We start from the raw sequence: 13,630 nt of genomic DNA, 5'->3' as shown, positions 1-13,630 counted from the left end.
CCGACACGGAGTGAGCTCTGCATATAACTGCCCACCAAAAGTTCAGAAACGTAACTTTGGTTGATTATTTCTCCCCTTCAATAATACCAATTTGTATTGTAATTTATAGCATTTTTATTGTTGATTAGTCACCTTTACAACAAGATATAACTTGTAAGATCGTGGAATGAGTAACACAGCTAAACGTGTGGGTAGTGCTAAACTCCCCCAATATGCTTCTGTTAGTAATTGTTGTTGTTTTTAGCGACCAGCCAGAACACACCTTCTGTGTGTGTGTGTGTGTGTGTGTGTGTGTGTGTGTGTGTGTGTGTGTGTGTGTGTGTGTGTGTGTGTGTGTGTGTGTGTGTGTGTGTGTGTGTGTGTGTGTGTGTGTGTGTGTGTGTGTGGTCTTGCAACTTTGTTGAGTTTGTGAATGCTCCAAGCAGCAACACTGCCCCCATGGAAAGATGCCACGTTTGATAAGTGCAATAGGGCATGTGAAGCTGTCGCTAGTGTTCCGTTATGCATATTGCGCATTATTTGGCGTCAGCTCTGGTACTGGCACACACCTGGCAGGTGTGTGACTGCCACCTGATTATGGGTCCTGCAACTTTGACATCTGTCTTTGGTGCCGTTGTGCAAATCTTGTCTGTAAATCTCTGGAAGAAAGGCTACGGTTCCTCACTGAAGCAAGGATGAGGTCTTCTTGGAGTGTTGTCTTCCTTTTGACTTCACCAGTCTCAACGAACTCAACAAAGTTGCAGGACCCATGCTCAGGTGCCAGTCACACACCTGTGACTGGCAGGTCGCTCAAAACGAGAGTGATTACCAACAGAAGCATGTTGGGGGTGCGCTACCTACACATTTAGCTGTGTTGCTCATTCCACGATTGCACAATCCTTACAAGCTATACCTCGTTGTAAAGGTGACTAATCAACGATTTTTTTTTGTCAATACCAGACGAGATTGCATGCATACACAATACAAATACAACACTGAAGGCCACTTTCAACATTACAAAAAGGTGTTTTTAATCTGACGCTGTTGAAATGATTGTGTGTGTCTGTCTGTGTCAGACCCCCACAAGCTGATGAACCTAATGGCAGAGTTGAAGCAGCACTGTGAGGCGGATATTTCTCCCTTCAGGCCCAGAGTGGGAGAGCCGTGCTGCGCTATGTTTTCTGGTGAGACTAAATGAAGACCAGCACTATAACCTCATTCATAACATTATATTTGTCTTTTTTTATTTTTTTTGCAACTTATTGTCTTATTATCAGGAGAGACTGGAGAAGTGCATCATACTTCACACTTCCCCCCACATACCCAACATTCCTACATATCCAAATGCAGACAGACATAAGTCTCTCAATGTATTTGGCATTTTTGCTTCATTATAAATAGAGACAGTGAGCAGAGAGACCGCTGCATTTACTTCTACAAAACCACAATAATATGCAGCCCATTAATGCAGAATTTCAATGTACAAAAAACACATTTGTGAAATCAGTTGAAGAAGAACTGTTGGCATCTAATATTGAAGTGTGTGTGTGTGTAGGTGATGGTGTATGGTACCGGGCCATGGTCCAGAGTGTGTTTGAGGACAAGGCAGAGGTGTACTTTGTGGACTATGGGAACAGCAGCCAGGTGGAAATCAGTCACCTCCGAACCATCACTCCACAACTCCTCACGCTGCCACTCCAGGCCATCCACTGCTGCCTCGCAGGTATGCTCTGTGCGTGTGTGTTAGCCCTGCATTGTCAACAAACATTTGTAAATCGTGCTGGAAAAGGACAGAAGGAGAGCTTTTTTCTGTGAGTTTGTTATCCCAAATGCTCAATATTTTTAATTCAATACCCCAAAAATCTGCAAATCATAATCTTCAGACATGTACAGTATCTGTATGAGTGTTCTTGTACTTATGCAAAATCAGATGAGGAGGAAGACCATTGTACAATGCAGGATAACGCAACATTGCTGCCTGAGGAAGAGTTTTGTGCTCAAAACGCGTTGCAAGTAGAACGTAAATATTTGTATTTAAAGGTATTGAAACTATCTTTTGAATTGTACAGTGGTTTCCCTCATCTGTTTTTGCATTGGATTTTTGCCTCCTTGTAGGACCCACCACTTTTCTGTTCTTGGTCAGACAAATTAACAAATTAAAGAAACAGATTTGTTTTTGTTGAAAAACAACAAATGTATCTGCCTCCATACAAGTGCACTGCATGATACAATTACTTAAGTAATCCTATAATATACTAGCATCATATGATGCTCTGTTGCATCTATTTAGATACCTTCAGTAGAGTTCCAGAGACTTGTGAAATCTATGCCAAGATGCATAGTAGATAGACACTTTATTTTTTTTTAAATTGTTAGGATCTGATGCGCTCAGATGGAAAAATCATAGGGTTAGTGTATGAAAAGTGAGCTCAATTACCTGTTCCTCACTTTTAATTGTTTATGGTTAGAATTACTAGTGTTAGCTTAAGGTTTTGAATTACTTGTGTTAGCTTAAGGTTTAAAATAGGGTTAGAGTTTGGAAATGAATATAGGTTAACAAAATGGGGTCTAATAACAGGGTGGATCTTGTACCTAGTGGCCAGTCAAGGACGTATCTACTGATGTAGAACTCCAATTTGGGCATGGTTTCAGCCTGATCGGACTGCCTTTGATTTCCATTATAACATTGAAGTTACATATTTCAAAGAATATAAAATGTACTGTACATGGAAAAAAAAATGATGTGCTTCCTTGGTCTACTGCAGCGTGCACAAGAAACTTGGCACTGATCTGTCCTGTGGTTTGTGAGATTAGCTCCGGACAGACAGACACCCCATCATTTCTTCCCCCCCCCCTTTTTTTTCCTCTCTCTGAAAAACAACACAATTAAGGAGCTTACGGAAAAAACTAATTTCACCTACTTCTTCACATCTGTGTGATGTGACAATTGATTCTGGATAGATGGCTTGCTTCTTACTGAGGACCGTTGTAAACAGTCAAACATCTTTGTGTGTGTGTGTGTGTGTGTGTGTGTGTACGTGTCTAGGCGTGCTGCCAGTGGGCTCTGCGTGGAGCAGCGAGGCCATTTCAAGGTTCCAGACTCTGATGGGGATGTCGGATCTGAAGGTGCGTGTGACCTCTATGTTGGGGAATGTCTACGAGGTGGAGCTTGAGAGCGGAGGACATAGCGTGGCGTCTACCCTGCTGCTGGAGCAGCTGGCCACACAACCAAATCCAGCCGCTCAGCAAGGTTTGAGTCACAGGAAGACCTCTTCACGAGGTCAATGTGCACCCCCTCCACACACACAATAATTATGCCCTGAGCAAGACAATTAACCACTTGGTCATATGATGGTGTCATTGCAAGTACATTGTCGAGTACGTTTCTATAAACATTTGTTATGCCCAAAATAGGGACACCAGTTTGAAAGTGGTTAACCCTTAACTGCTCCCCGTGTGCCACATTAACACATTAACCGCCAAGAGCGTAGTCCTACGGTCCATTAAATCCAACTGTTAAGCGCCGAGAGCGTAGCCCTACGGTCCGGGTGCTTTTTCCTTTTTTTTCGAAAAAAAAAAAACTTTTTTCAATTTTCGACACGGACCATTTCAGTGTAACCACTGGAAACGGAACTATTTGCGATCCGGTTTTGCCGATCCCGTCGGCCTCCATTCTAAAGCGCACACTAAAACTCCATTTTCTCCCTTGTAGTTTTTTCTCCTCGGTCATCACTGTTTAACATAAACCGTTCTAACTACAACATGGATGCCCCGTTTGACACAGGTAGACACATGGACATCTGCACGATGTTTACAAACAGTGCATCGCGCATTCTTAACTCTTTGACTGCCAAAAACGGGAATTCCCGTCCGATGGTACTATGGCTATCATGGCCAATGACGGAAATGACAAAATGATTTAAAAAAATATATGTATTTTTTTTTTTTATATATATATATATATTTTTTTTTTGGTCTTGTTTTTTTTTGTTTATCTCAAAGCAACTAGGAGATAACGCTATCCAAAAAAATGCTGCTCCATTCACTTCAATGTTAAAAATCAAACGGAGGAAAAATGCACCATTTTCATGGCACTGGGACGACACAGTCTGAAATAAGTGTGGCAATGAAAGAGTTAAGGATTTTAACGGGGTCTATGGCGACGTGAAGAAAACAAAAAACAACAATAAAACCTTGGCACTGGTGAGTACATTATGAGATTAACCTCTGGCGGTGGAAGTGTTAAGGGCATCCTCACAGTTAGGATGGCGTCAATGCAGAGGACAAATGCCACGTATGATGATATTTTGCCAAATGTATTGTGGCAAAATACCCCAACACCATTATTTGTTTATACATAGAGCTATAAAGTGATTGCAGAACTTTTGTTTTGTATGTCAATGAATGCACTGTATCATTGTCTAATCTCAACACAAGGCAGTGAAACAGATATTATATATTACCACTATGCAGTCATTGTCTGACATGGTGTAGTAAGCCATGTAGCTCATACATTCACACCTCTAGGTTGGGCTTGTTATATGAATTCTTGTCATACACATGGGAAAAGGTTAGTGTCAGTGTCAGCCTAATTTATACTCCTTAGTACGACGATGTCAATTGCCGACAAGAGATTGAAGATCAGCTCTTGGCGGCAAGTGACACAATGGAGTATAAATTAAGCCTAACGGGTTTGATATTTAATGTTCTGAAGGGGTGACTAAGCTAAACTAAGCTGGTTAACACAGTCTCTTATGCAAGGGATAATCAATGGGTAGCAGGTCATTATTGAGAAATAAACCCCTTCAGAGTGATAGACAGGGGTCTAATCACCCTGAAGGGGTTTATTTCTCAATAATGACCTGCTCCCTATTGATTATCCCTCTTAATACATGGTTACTTTATAAAGAAATTAATAAATTGACTCAAAAGTAACAACAAAAATATAGCTGCAAGCAGCGATAATACGGGGCCAGTGAATAGAGAGAGAGAGAGACATGGAAACGGAATAGATTGAAGAGAGAGAGAGTGACATGGAAACAATAGATTGATGAGAGAGAGAGATGGAAACATAATGGTTTGATTGGACATCTCAACCTACTGCCATTAACAGGATTCGAACTCTCAACCTTCAGACTAATAGGCTGCAACACTACCTATAGTGCTATAGCTTTGTCCAGGCTGATATTGTCTGTTGAAGATCATAAACTCTTGCCTTCTTTCATGAACCAAGCCCCTGTTTCACTAACACTAAGATCACTCGTTCACAAACCATTTACCGATGAAGAAATTGTACATCTCCTCAGAACCAAAACTAGTGAAAGTAGCCGATCTACAAGCTCACAAACCATGAAAAGTTGTGAGATTGTAGATCAGCTATTTTCAGAATGAAGTATGTCATACGTTGAAAAAACGTACTCTCAAATAAGCATTTCAGGTTATCTTTACCATTTGCACATGTATTCATTGATACAGTCATGTTGTTTGCAATTCAACTTAAATTAAGTCTGCATCAAGTGAGGCTTGAACTGGCGACCTTGAGATTGTGAGGCATTCATTTAAGGGAGACGCCATTGGCCCAACAGACAAGTAACTGTGAAAAAGGAGATCACACAGATGATACAGTTTCACGCAAATAGCTGAAAAATCCTGGGTTTAAGTGTTTTTCAAACTGCTCAAAATTGCGGACAATCTAAGGGCGGAGCTTACTGGTCAAAGCGATAGATGTGTTCCTCATGAGTCAAGGCACAAGTGTAAGCAAGTTTCACGACTTTCGGCCAAACGAGGCATGACTTTTGCCTGTTTAAAGTTTGATTTTTCAAAAAATTGCTATAGCGCCCCCCTTTGGCCAATTGGAGTGAGATTGGTTTCAGTGATATTTGGAATGACTCTCTACATTACTGCAACGTTTCAAAGAAATGTGAGTCTGCATGTATGTTTTAGGCACAGATGAATAATTTTCATAAAACTGTAATAGTTAAAATCTATCTCCTCGTGGGATTTTTGAGCAATCTGCACGAAACGTTTAACACTTGAACTTTGGACCACTGCCTACAAAAACTTCCAACGGATTTTCCATAAGTGAAAAAATGCAGAAGTTAGGAGCCAATGACTGTTTTTCATATAATTCAAAATGGTGGGCGATCTAAAGGTCAGAGGTCAAAAGTCAGACCACGAAAGTTGTCGGGCATTAAGAGACGCATGTGTGTATTGAAGTTTCATGGTTGTAGGTCAAACAGGGCATGAGTTGTACCTGTTCAAAGTTGGCACTTTCAATTGAGTGCTATAGCGCCACCCTTTGACGAATGAGTGTGAGAATTATTTCTTGGTAGTTTTTCATGAGCATCTACCATATGGCTGAGTTTCGTAAAAAGCGTATGCACGGTTAAGCCAGAACTGGCAAAAACAAGTATTTTTCAAACTGCTCAAAATTGCGGAAAATCTAAGGGCGGAGCTTAATGGTCAAATCGATACGTGTGTTCCTCATGAGTCAAGGCACATGTGTAAGCAAGTTTCACGACTTTCGGCCAAACGAGGCATGACTTATGCCTGTTTAAAGACTGCCTACAAAAATTTCCAACGGATTTTCCATAAGTGAAAAAATGCAGAAGTTAGGAGCCAATGACTGTTTTTCATATAATTCAAAATGGTGGGAGATCTAAAGGTCAGAGGTCAAAAGTCAGAGGGTGAAAGTTGTTCAGCATGAGGAGACGCATATGTGTATCCAAGTTTCATGGCTGTAGGTCAAACAGGGCATGAGTTGTACCTGTTCAAAGTTGGCATTTTCAATTGAGTGCTATAGCGCCACCTTTGGACGAAAGATTGTGAGAATTATTTCTTGATCGTTTTTCATGACCATCTACCATATGGCCGAGTTTCGTAAAAAGCGACAGCACGGTTCAGCCAGAACTGCGAAAAGTGGCAGAAGAAAAAGAAGTGACAGAATACTGCCAATAACAAAACAGGTCCAGAGCTGAGCTCTGGCCCCGTAACAAAGTATTTCATTGCTCACGGTAATGATGGTCCATTCATTTATGCCAGATGTGTTCAGTACAACGCAGTCTCCTCAGAAAACAGAAATAGTATCAATAATCGGTTACTGCATTGTCTATTTCTCACTTGAAATGTTTTCAAAAACTTGAGTGCACTGTTTAGCTGTAAATTACATCCTTAACGGTCTTAGTGGTTGGTAGTGTCTCCCTTCATATGCTGCATATTATTTTCTAGCCTTTTGACTATCATCAATATCGGCCAGCGCAGCTTTTAAGACTTGTAAGATAATTAAACATTCAGATCATGTTTTTTGACACTTGTACAGACAATTGTTGCAGCAGTGTCGCTGTGGCTCCAGAGACAGACGTGACCAGAGAGACCAGCCAGGACCTTGTTCTACCCATCACCAAGGATGCAGACCTGCCCCTTGCATTGACATTACCACCAGGTCAGACAGTCGCCCACTAATCAAGTCGAATCTTATTTGTATAGCACGTTCCATAAACAGAGTTAACAGACTGTGCACTCGTATGTCAAGGATTACAGCATCACAATTGGACATCAGTATGTAGCCTTCCCAAAACGTGTGTATGAGGGTTGTGTGTTTCTGCACTTGTGAGGGGGCTCTGTATGCGTGTCATTGACTGTGTGAAAGTATGTGACCAGTAAAATATGACTGGTGCACTGTGTTGTGTAGATGTTCCAGCAGGGCGTTTTCCAGTGGACTGGAGGGCAGGAGAACTGCCTCACAACGAGATCTTCCAGCCTAGAGTGGCTGCCATCATCAGTCCCTCCTTATTCTACCTTCACACCCTCAACCAGAGTGAGAACACACCCATGCCTCTACCCCATCACCTGTCACTCAGACTCACTCACTCACTTATCTATCTTATTATACATAATAACAGCTATTGCCTAATTACAAAAATGTGTGGGAGGGCCCTATTTCTTAAAAAGAAATATATCATGAACACAACATCCAATCAACCAAGAATTAGGATTACATGTTGAGGGGGTTCTATAGAGCACATCTCGGCTCTTTCACTTCTGCCCATAGGGGGTATCACAAATGGGAAACGTTGCACCATAGGTCATAGAAATTCCCCCCTCAGCTTCGCTATGTCCTGATGGCTGCAACCCACGGCTTACACAGCCTTGGCTAGGCGACAGTTTTCTACTTGGGCTCTGCCTTGAACTGAACGTTCAATGTTGTCTGATTTTCTAAATAACTGGATAGAGAAGAACTTACAGGGAGATTTCAAGACAGAACAACATGGCGACTGGCAGACGTCAACATTTATGGTGTGACAATGTCATATTGTTGATGGTCTGCCAAATGAACATCCTCACATTCCATTTGACTTATAGTCTAATATGGAGAAATGGCTCCTTGAGTTTGATGTCGGAGCCCTTGAGAACAACCTGACTTTTGACTACTTTTGACATACTACCGGTACTTAATTTGGTAGTGTTTATGTGTACTGCATTATTACGTTGTCATGGGAATAATCCAGGTTTGTAAGTAGGTCAGAGTGGTTTATTGTCTCTCACTACCAAATTAATTGAATGAAATGAGTGCTTTAACATGATTGTTCACTGTATTTGTTTTCCTCTCTGTTCTTCTCATCTTGTGGTAACGTATTGCTGTTTTTATATATCATTTTGGTTGTGTGTTTATATTTTATTTTCCTTTACAATTAAAATGTCTATTTGTTGTGTTCAGTGGGAGTGGAGGAACTCCAAAAATTGATGATGGATCTGGCAGCGTACGGTAGCACCAACCAGGACTTCTGTCTGGGTCAAACTCCAGCTGTTGGGGCAGCTTGCTGTGCACGGTTCTCTGGTAGGAAACATACTATATTCTCACTATATTCTAGGGCCTGGAATACGCCAAACATCTAACAGCTCATCTAAATGACGCATGAATATACACTCTGTCCAATTAATTGAAATTTACTTAAAGTAGAAGGCAGCAAGTAATTTGTTAAGCTTTTCACAAATAAGCTTTTCAGTGTAACAAATGACTTATTTGTTTTTTCATCGCAACCCATCTGTTACTCAGCTGTGGACCATTTGGTTTTTTTAAACAGCGTTTTCTTTACAGGAAGTTGGCTTTGTCTCTGAATTTGACATAGTGAGGTAGAAAATAGTCCCTACTACAGTACATCCATTCAGGTATGAGAGCAGTACAGTGAAACGGTACTAGACATATTGCGGTTGTCATTCCCTCAATACAGTATTATACAACTAAGTTCCTTGTGATACCAGGTTAGCATCAAAAACGGTTCTTTCTCTCTCTACCAACCTCTATTTCTCTTGCATTCTGGGCCGGCTCTCCTAGCATCCAGACTGCACTCCCCAGCCTCTATAACAACAGGGTTGCATTTGAAAGGAAAGGCTTTAGGAGTGGCATCTATGTAATGCTGGTGTCAGCCATCTATCCTATAAATTATGAATGCAATCGCTCCTCTATCCTATAAATTATCAATGCAATCACTCGTCCGTCCCATGAAAGTATTCACTGTTCTATTCAAAGTATCAGTCCAGTTGTTCAAAGTATCAGTCCAGTTGTTCTTATGTACTATCAAAGTATGAATCCACTATCAAAGTATGAATCCAATTCTCATATTCAATCAAAGTATCAAGTATCAAATTGTTCTTACATCATATCAAAACTATCAATCCTATCAGTCTTCTATACTGTTAAAGTGTCAGTCCAGTTGTTATATCCTATCAATATAATTGACATTGAAGTACTCGCAGAGTTGGACGTCCAGTTCCACCCTTACACCTTCTTTCTCCCAGCCAGCCCATATGGGTTTAATTACTTGTAGTTTAGATTGAGTCCTGTTTGTATGGTTACGTTGAGGCATGGGTTTGGTGTGGTTGAGAATAGGGTAGGATCTGGTGAGGGCATTACTTTAAGGACTGGAATTTCAACTCTGCCTTCCCTTGTTTCATCTCAGGTGATAAGAACTGGTACAGGGCGGTGGTCCTGGAGGCAGGAGAGAGTGAGGTCACCGTCCTGTATGCTGACCACGGCAACACCGAGACCCTTCCCTACACCAGCATCCTGCCTATACCCTCACACCTTCTGAAGGTCCCCTTCTACATCGCCCGTTGTGCACTAACTGTAAAGTGTAAAGGTGTAACCATTAATCTATCAATTATTACTTTAATGTGTGAGATAGATATATATAGATACACACACACACACTCACTCACTCACTCACTCACTCACTCACTCACTCTCAATTCACAATTAAAAAAAGAACAATACTTAACATATTTAAAGACCGTAAAATCAATACACTATACTATTTAGGCCTTTAGCGGCCACTTATCAAGAGCGACAAATGAGAGATCAGAGTAAGTGGCATTAACCCTAGTCAACAAGTAAGTAGAATGCAAAGAAAACAATGTAGAACTTCAAAGAAACTAGGATACCAGGTAAACATCAAAACCTAGCATCTGTCTAAACATGTTGTCTAATGAAAAGTCTTGTTATTTGTGGTCAAGCAAACAGTGTATCTAAATAAAGTCTTGTTATTTGTGGTCAAGCAGTGTATCTAAATAACCTAACAATGAGATAAAGGTTTTTGCATGAGGCAGACAATATACCAGGTCAATGTATTCATGCTACAGTGCTGTGCTCTTAAGCTCAATTCATGCTAGTATAAATATACAAAGTCAAGTACATACACAAGTATAAATTACACATTATCCTCTCAACCATGCAGGTGAGGAGCTTTTTCCCTCCGTTTGCTCGGCAGAGGAGTTGGCACTGTTTAAAACCCTGCTCTCCGAAGACGTCAGTGCCGCCGTCAAGTACAGTGACGACTTGATACACCTGCTGTCTGTAACCCTGCCCGCCCACAGAGGTGGGGGACAGCTCAGCCCATTAACGCTGAACAGATTACAGCCACAGACTCCTCCTCCTCCCAGAGCTGACCAAGCCCCTGAACCCCAAAACACCGATGCCAGTGCATCTAGGGCGAGCCAGATGCCTTCAGCTACACTCGTACAGCTGGAACAACCAACCGGCAGCACAGATGGCACCGCAGACGCCACAGGGACGATGCCAGAGGCTGCTGTGGTCAATGGTTGGTCAAGTCAAAACTTACCCATGAATCTTTAAATCTATCAAATCTACCCTCAGTGCAGCCAATCAGAATTCAATGTGTGATTTGTTTTCAGATGATGCTGCACAGGCGACTGACCACATAATACCTCCACACAATCCTCATACACAGAGTAACGGTATGTCTTCTCTAAAAGAAAAATGTTAACCAAGCATGAGTGTTGAGTGCATTTAAACTCTGCTTATACTGTGATTAAAAAAGAGCACAATAGCACTTTACGACATACAGTCATTGTATCACCGAAGATGAAACGCAATAAAGCCAGAGGGCTTATTTCCATTGTGGTCCTCTTCAACACAAAACACTATAAACGACGACACAACAACAATACATCAGACAGATATACGATATACGAACAGGGTTTCTCAAAGTGGGTGCCGTGGCACCCTAGGGTGCCGTGACAAGTCCAGGGATGCCGCAGAATACTTTGATAATATTTGGAATTGATCAAAATCACTTAATTTTAACCACCTTTAACCTACACCAAATCTCTTCGCCAAAAATAGCCAATCCACAAGCTCACAACGCGTAAAAAAGTGATGCATTGTGAGCTCGTAGATCGGCTATATTTGGTGAACGTTACCACAAGATTAGAGATGCTGGGGTTTCATTTTTGAAAACGTGATTAGTGCAGAATTACACAAGCAGCTGTGCATACGGCTACACAGTCAATCCAATATCAAAGTATCGATCCAAGTCTATCAAAGTAGCCATATCCTATCAAACTATCGATCCAGTTATATCAAAGGATCCATCACATTGTTCTTATATGCTATGCAGGGTGCACACACAAACAGGCAGACAACCACATACACATGTATTAATCCAGGACCTGCACACAGCACAGTGTGTGTGTGTTGTTACTATATTATCTTTTAGAGGTGTTTTTATTTACTATAATATTTTGTTTCGTTATTTTTCTTGTTGCTGCACAGTCGAGGAGCCGAAACCCAAGGATTTTACTCTTGTGTACCTATCTGTACATGGGATGTAACAATAAAAATCGTGAACTGTTGAATTACACATGCTAAAAAGCCTGTCACTTGATTTGTTGGACCTTAGGTGTTGAGAAGCAACAAGAAGTCTGCTGCTGTGTGGAGCTGAAGACAAAGGTTAGAGCTGCCTTCTGCCCATTAATTGATCCTGCTCACTGCTCTTGCAATGCATCACTTTTCAGAGATGGTCCAACAGTTTTCCTTCCTGATACAGTACCTGCATTTGCAGCCAATACAAAGTCCAGATTGATACCAGTGCATTAAAGAAAATTGTATCATACAAGGAGAGAATGCAGCACAAAGCAGCTTGTTATCGGCTTGCGTATTGCGCTGACAACACGTCTCTTCGTGACAGGCCGATCAGCACGTTCAAGTTTCCATACCAAGCATTGGCCAATTGTTATTGCATGGGTGAAATGGACTCTAGAGAGTCTCTCCCTCCCTCTCTGATCGAGCACTCTCTCGCTCCGCCCTTCTCACGCCAACACAAATCAAAGTTGATAAAAATAAAAAGAGACCAAGAAGGTGAGAGAGCGAGGGGGCATTAACCGTTGCCTAACAACATCGGTACGCGCTGACATCAGTCATGTCCAGGCCTTATATGGGCATAACTGCATGCCCACCACAGACACCTCTCACCACAATTTGAACTTTATGCTTCTGTGTCTCTACGTACGGCTATATAAAACAAGATATTTTGTTGTGTAAATGTGCTATCGCTAGGGCTGACCCAAATAATTTGAATATTCAAAGCTTCTTTCGATGGCACGGGATTCGAACATGAAAAAAACAAGTCGACTATTTGGCCGCTCCACTCCGCCGCACACATGTTCTGCCTCGAATTTTGATCGTTTCAGAGCCCAGAAGCTTCGACTTAAAAATCGAACACCAGCCCTAGCTATCGTGTGATAAATGATGTAATATCGGAACAATGAATAGATTATTTGCATCGGAACACTTTTATTAGTAGGCTACATTTATTAGTAGGCTGCATACTACATCAGCCAGCACAATGGCTGTTTTAACATCAGCCATACCACGTAATGGTGATTTTTTTTTTTCTGAAACGTCCAGTTTGTCAGAGCCTAGAACGGGTACTTGATTGACAGCCCCCAACTGTCACACAGAACTTTCCCATGATGTTGAAATTTGTATACTGTCGGCCCGGACGGCTGGCGTAGCCGATATATAGAGTATATCAAGACTAAGAATTTCAGCACAAATCTTGAATTTACAACACCAATTCCCAAAGACTGCACGCTTTGCATGTTTTTGTGCATGATTTGAGCATGTATCAAGATGTATGTTGGACATGGACATCATATTGTTCCAAACTAAGGACTGTTTTCACCTGACAGTGTTTTAATCCGTGTTCTTCCTCAGATGTCTCATCTGGAACAGCTGATGGAGATGCTGCTCAAACGAATGGACAAGCAAGATTAACACTTACTGAACAAACCATGACAACTTCTGCTAGCTTTTTTCAAACCGATTTGACTTTGTTTTCCACGAGATCAGGTG

At 41.4% G+C, this 13,630-nt stretch overlaps 1 protein-coding gene across 1 annotated transcript in view; it reads left to right on the top strand.

The window, feature by feature from the left end:
* The window catches only part of LOC311058600 (tudor domain-containing protein 1-like), a gene marked incomplete at its 5' end in the record, with an annotated part of 28,271 nt that extends 14,641 nt beyond the window's left edge, over positions 1-13,630 (top strand). The window contains 11 exons of the mRNA XM_084076063.1: positions 1,056-1,163; positions 1,535-1,702; positions 3,026-3,229; positions 7,298-7,420; positions 7,670-7,795; positions 8,696-8,815; positions 9,939-10,118; positions 10,713-11,075; positions 11,170-11,232; positions 12,177-12,226; positions 13,493-13,630. Of these exons, the coding sequence (XP_083932189.1) occupies positions 1,056-1,163; positions 1,535-1,702; positions 3,026-3,229; positions 7,298-7,420; positions 7,670-7,795; positions 8,696-8,815; positions 9,939-10,118; positions 10,713-11,075; positions 11,170-11,232; positions 12,177-12,226; positions 13,493-13,552 (1,565 nt within the window). The 3' untranslated portion in view covers positions 13,553-13,630. The remainder of the gene's footprint in view (positions 1-1,055; positions 1,164-1,534; positions 1,703-3,025; positions 3,230-7,297; positions 7,421-7,669; positions 7,796-8,695; positions 8,816-9,938; positions 10,119-10,712; positions 11,076-11,169; positions 11,233-12,176; positions 12,227-13,492) is intronic.

Source organism: Gymnoscopelus microlampas, assembly GCF_963454915.1.
Source record: "Gymnoscopelus microlampas genome assembly, chromosome: 13".
In the NCBI taxonomy this organism is placed as follows: domain Eukaryota; kingdom Metazoa; phylum Chordata; class Actinopteri; order Myctophiformes; family Myctophidae; genus Gymnoscopelus; species Gymnoscopelus microlampas.
The sequence above is the reverse complement of the archived record's forward strand: the minus strand, read 5'-3'. Positions and strand labels throughout refer to the sequence as shown.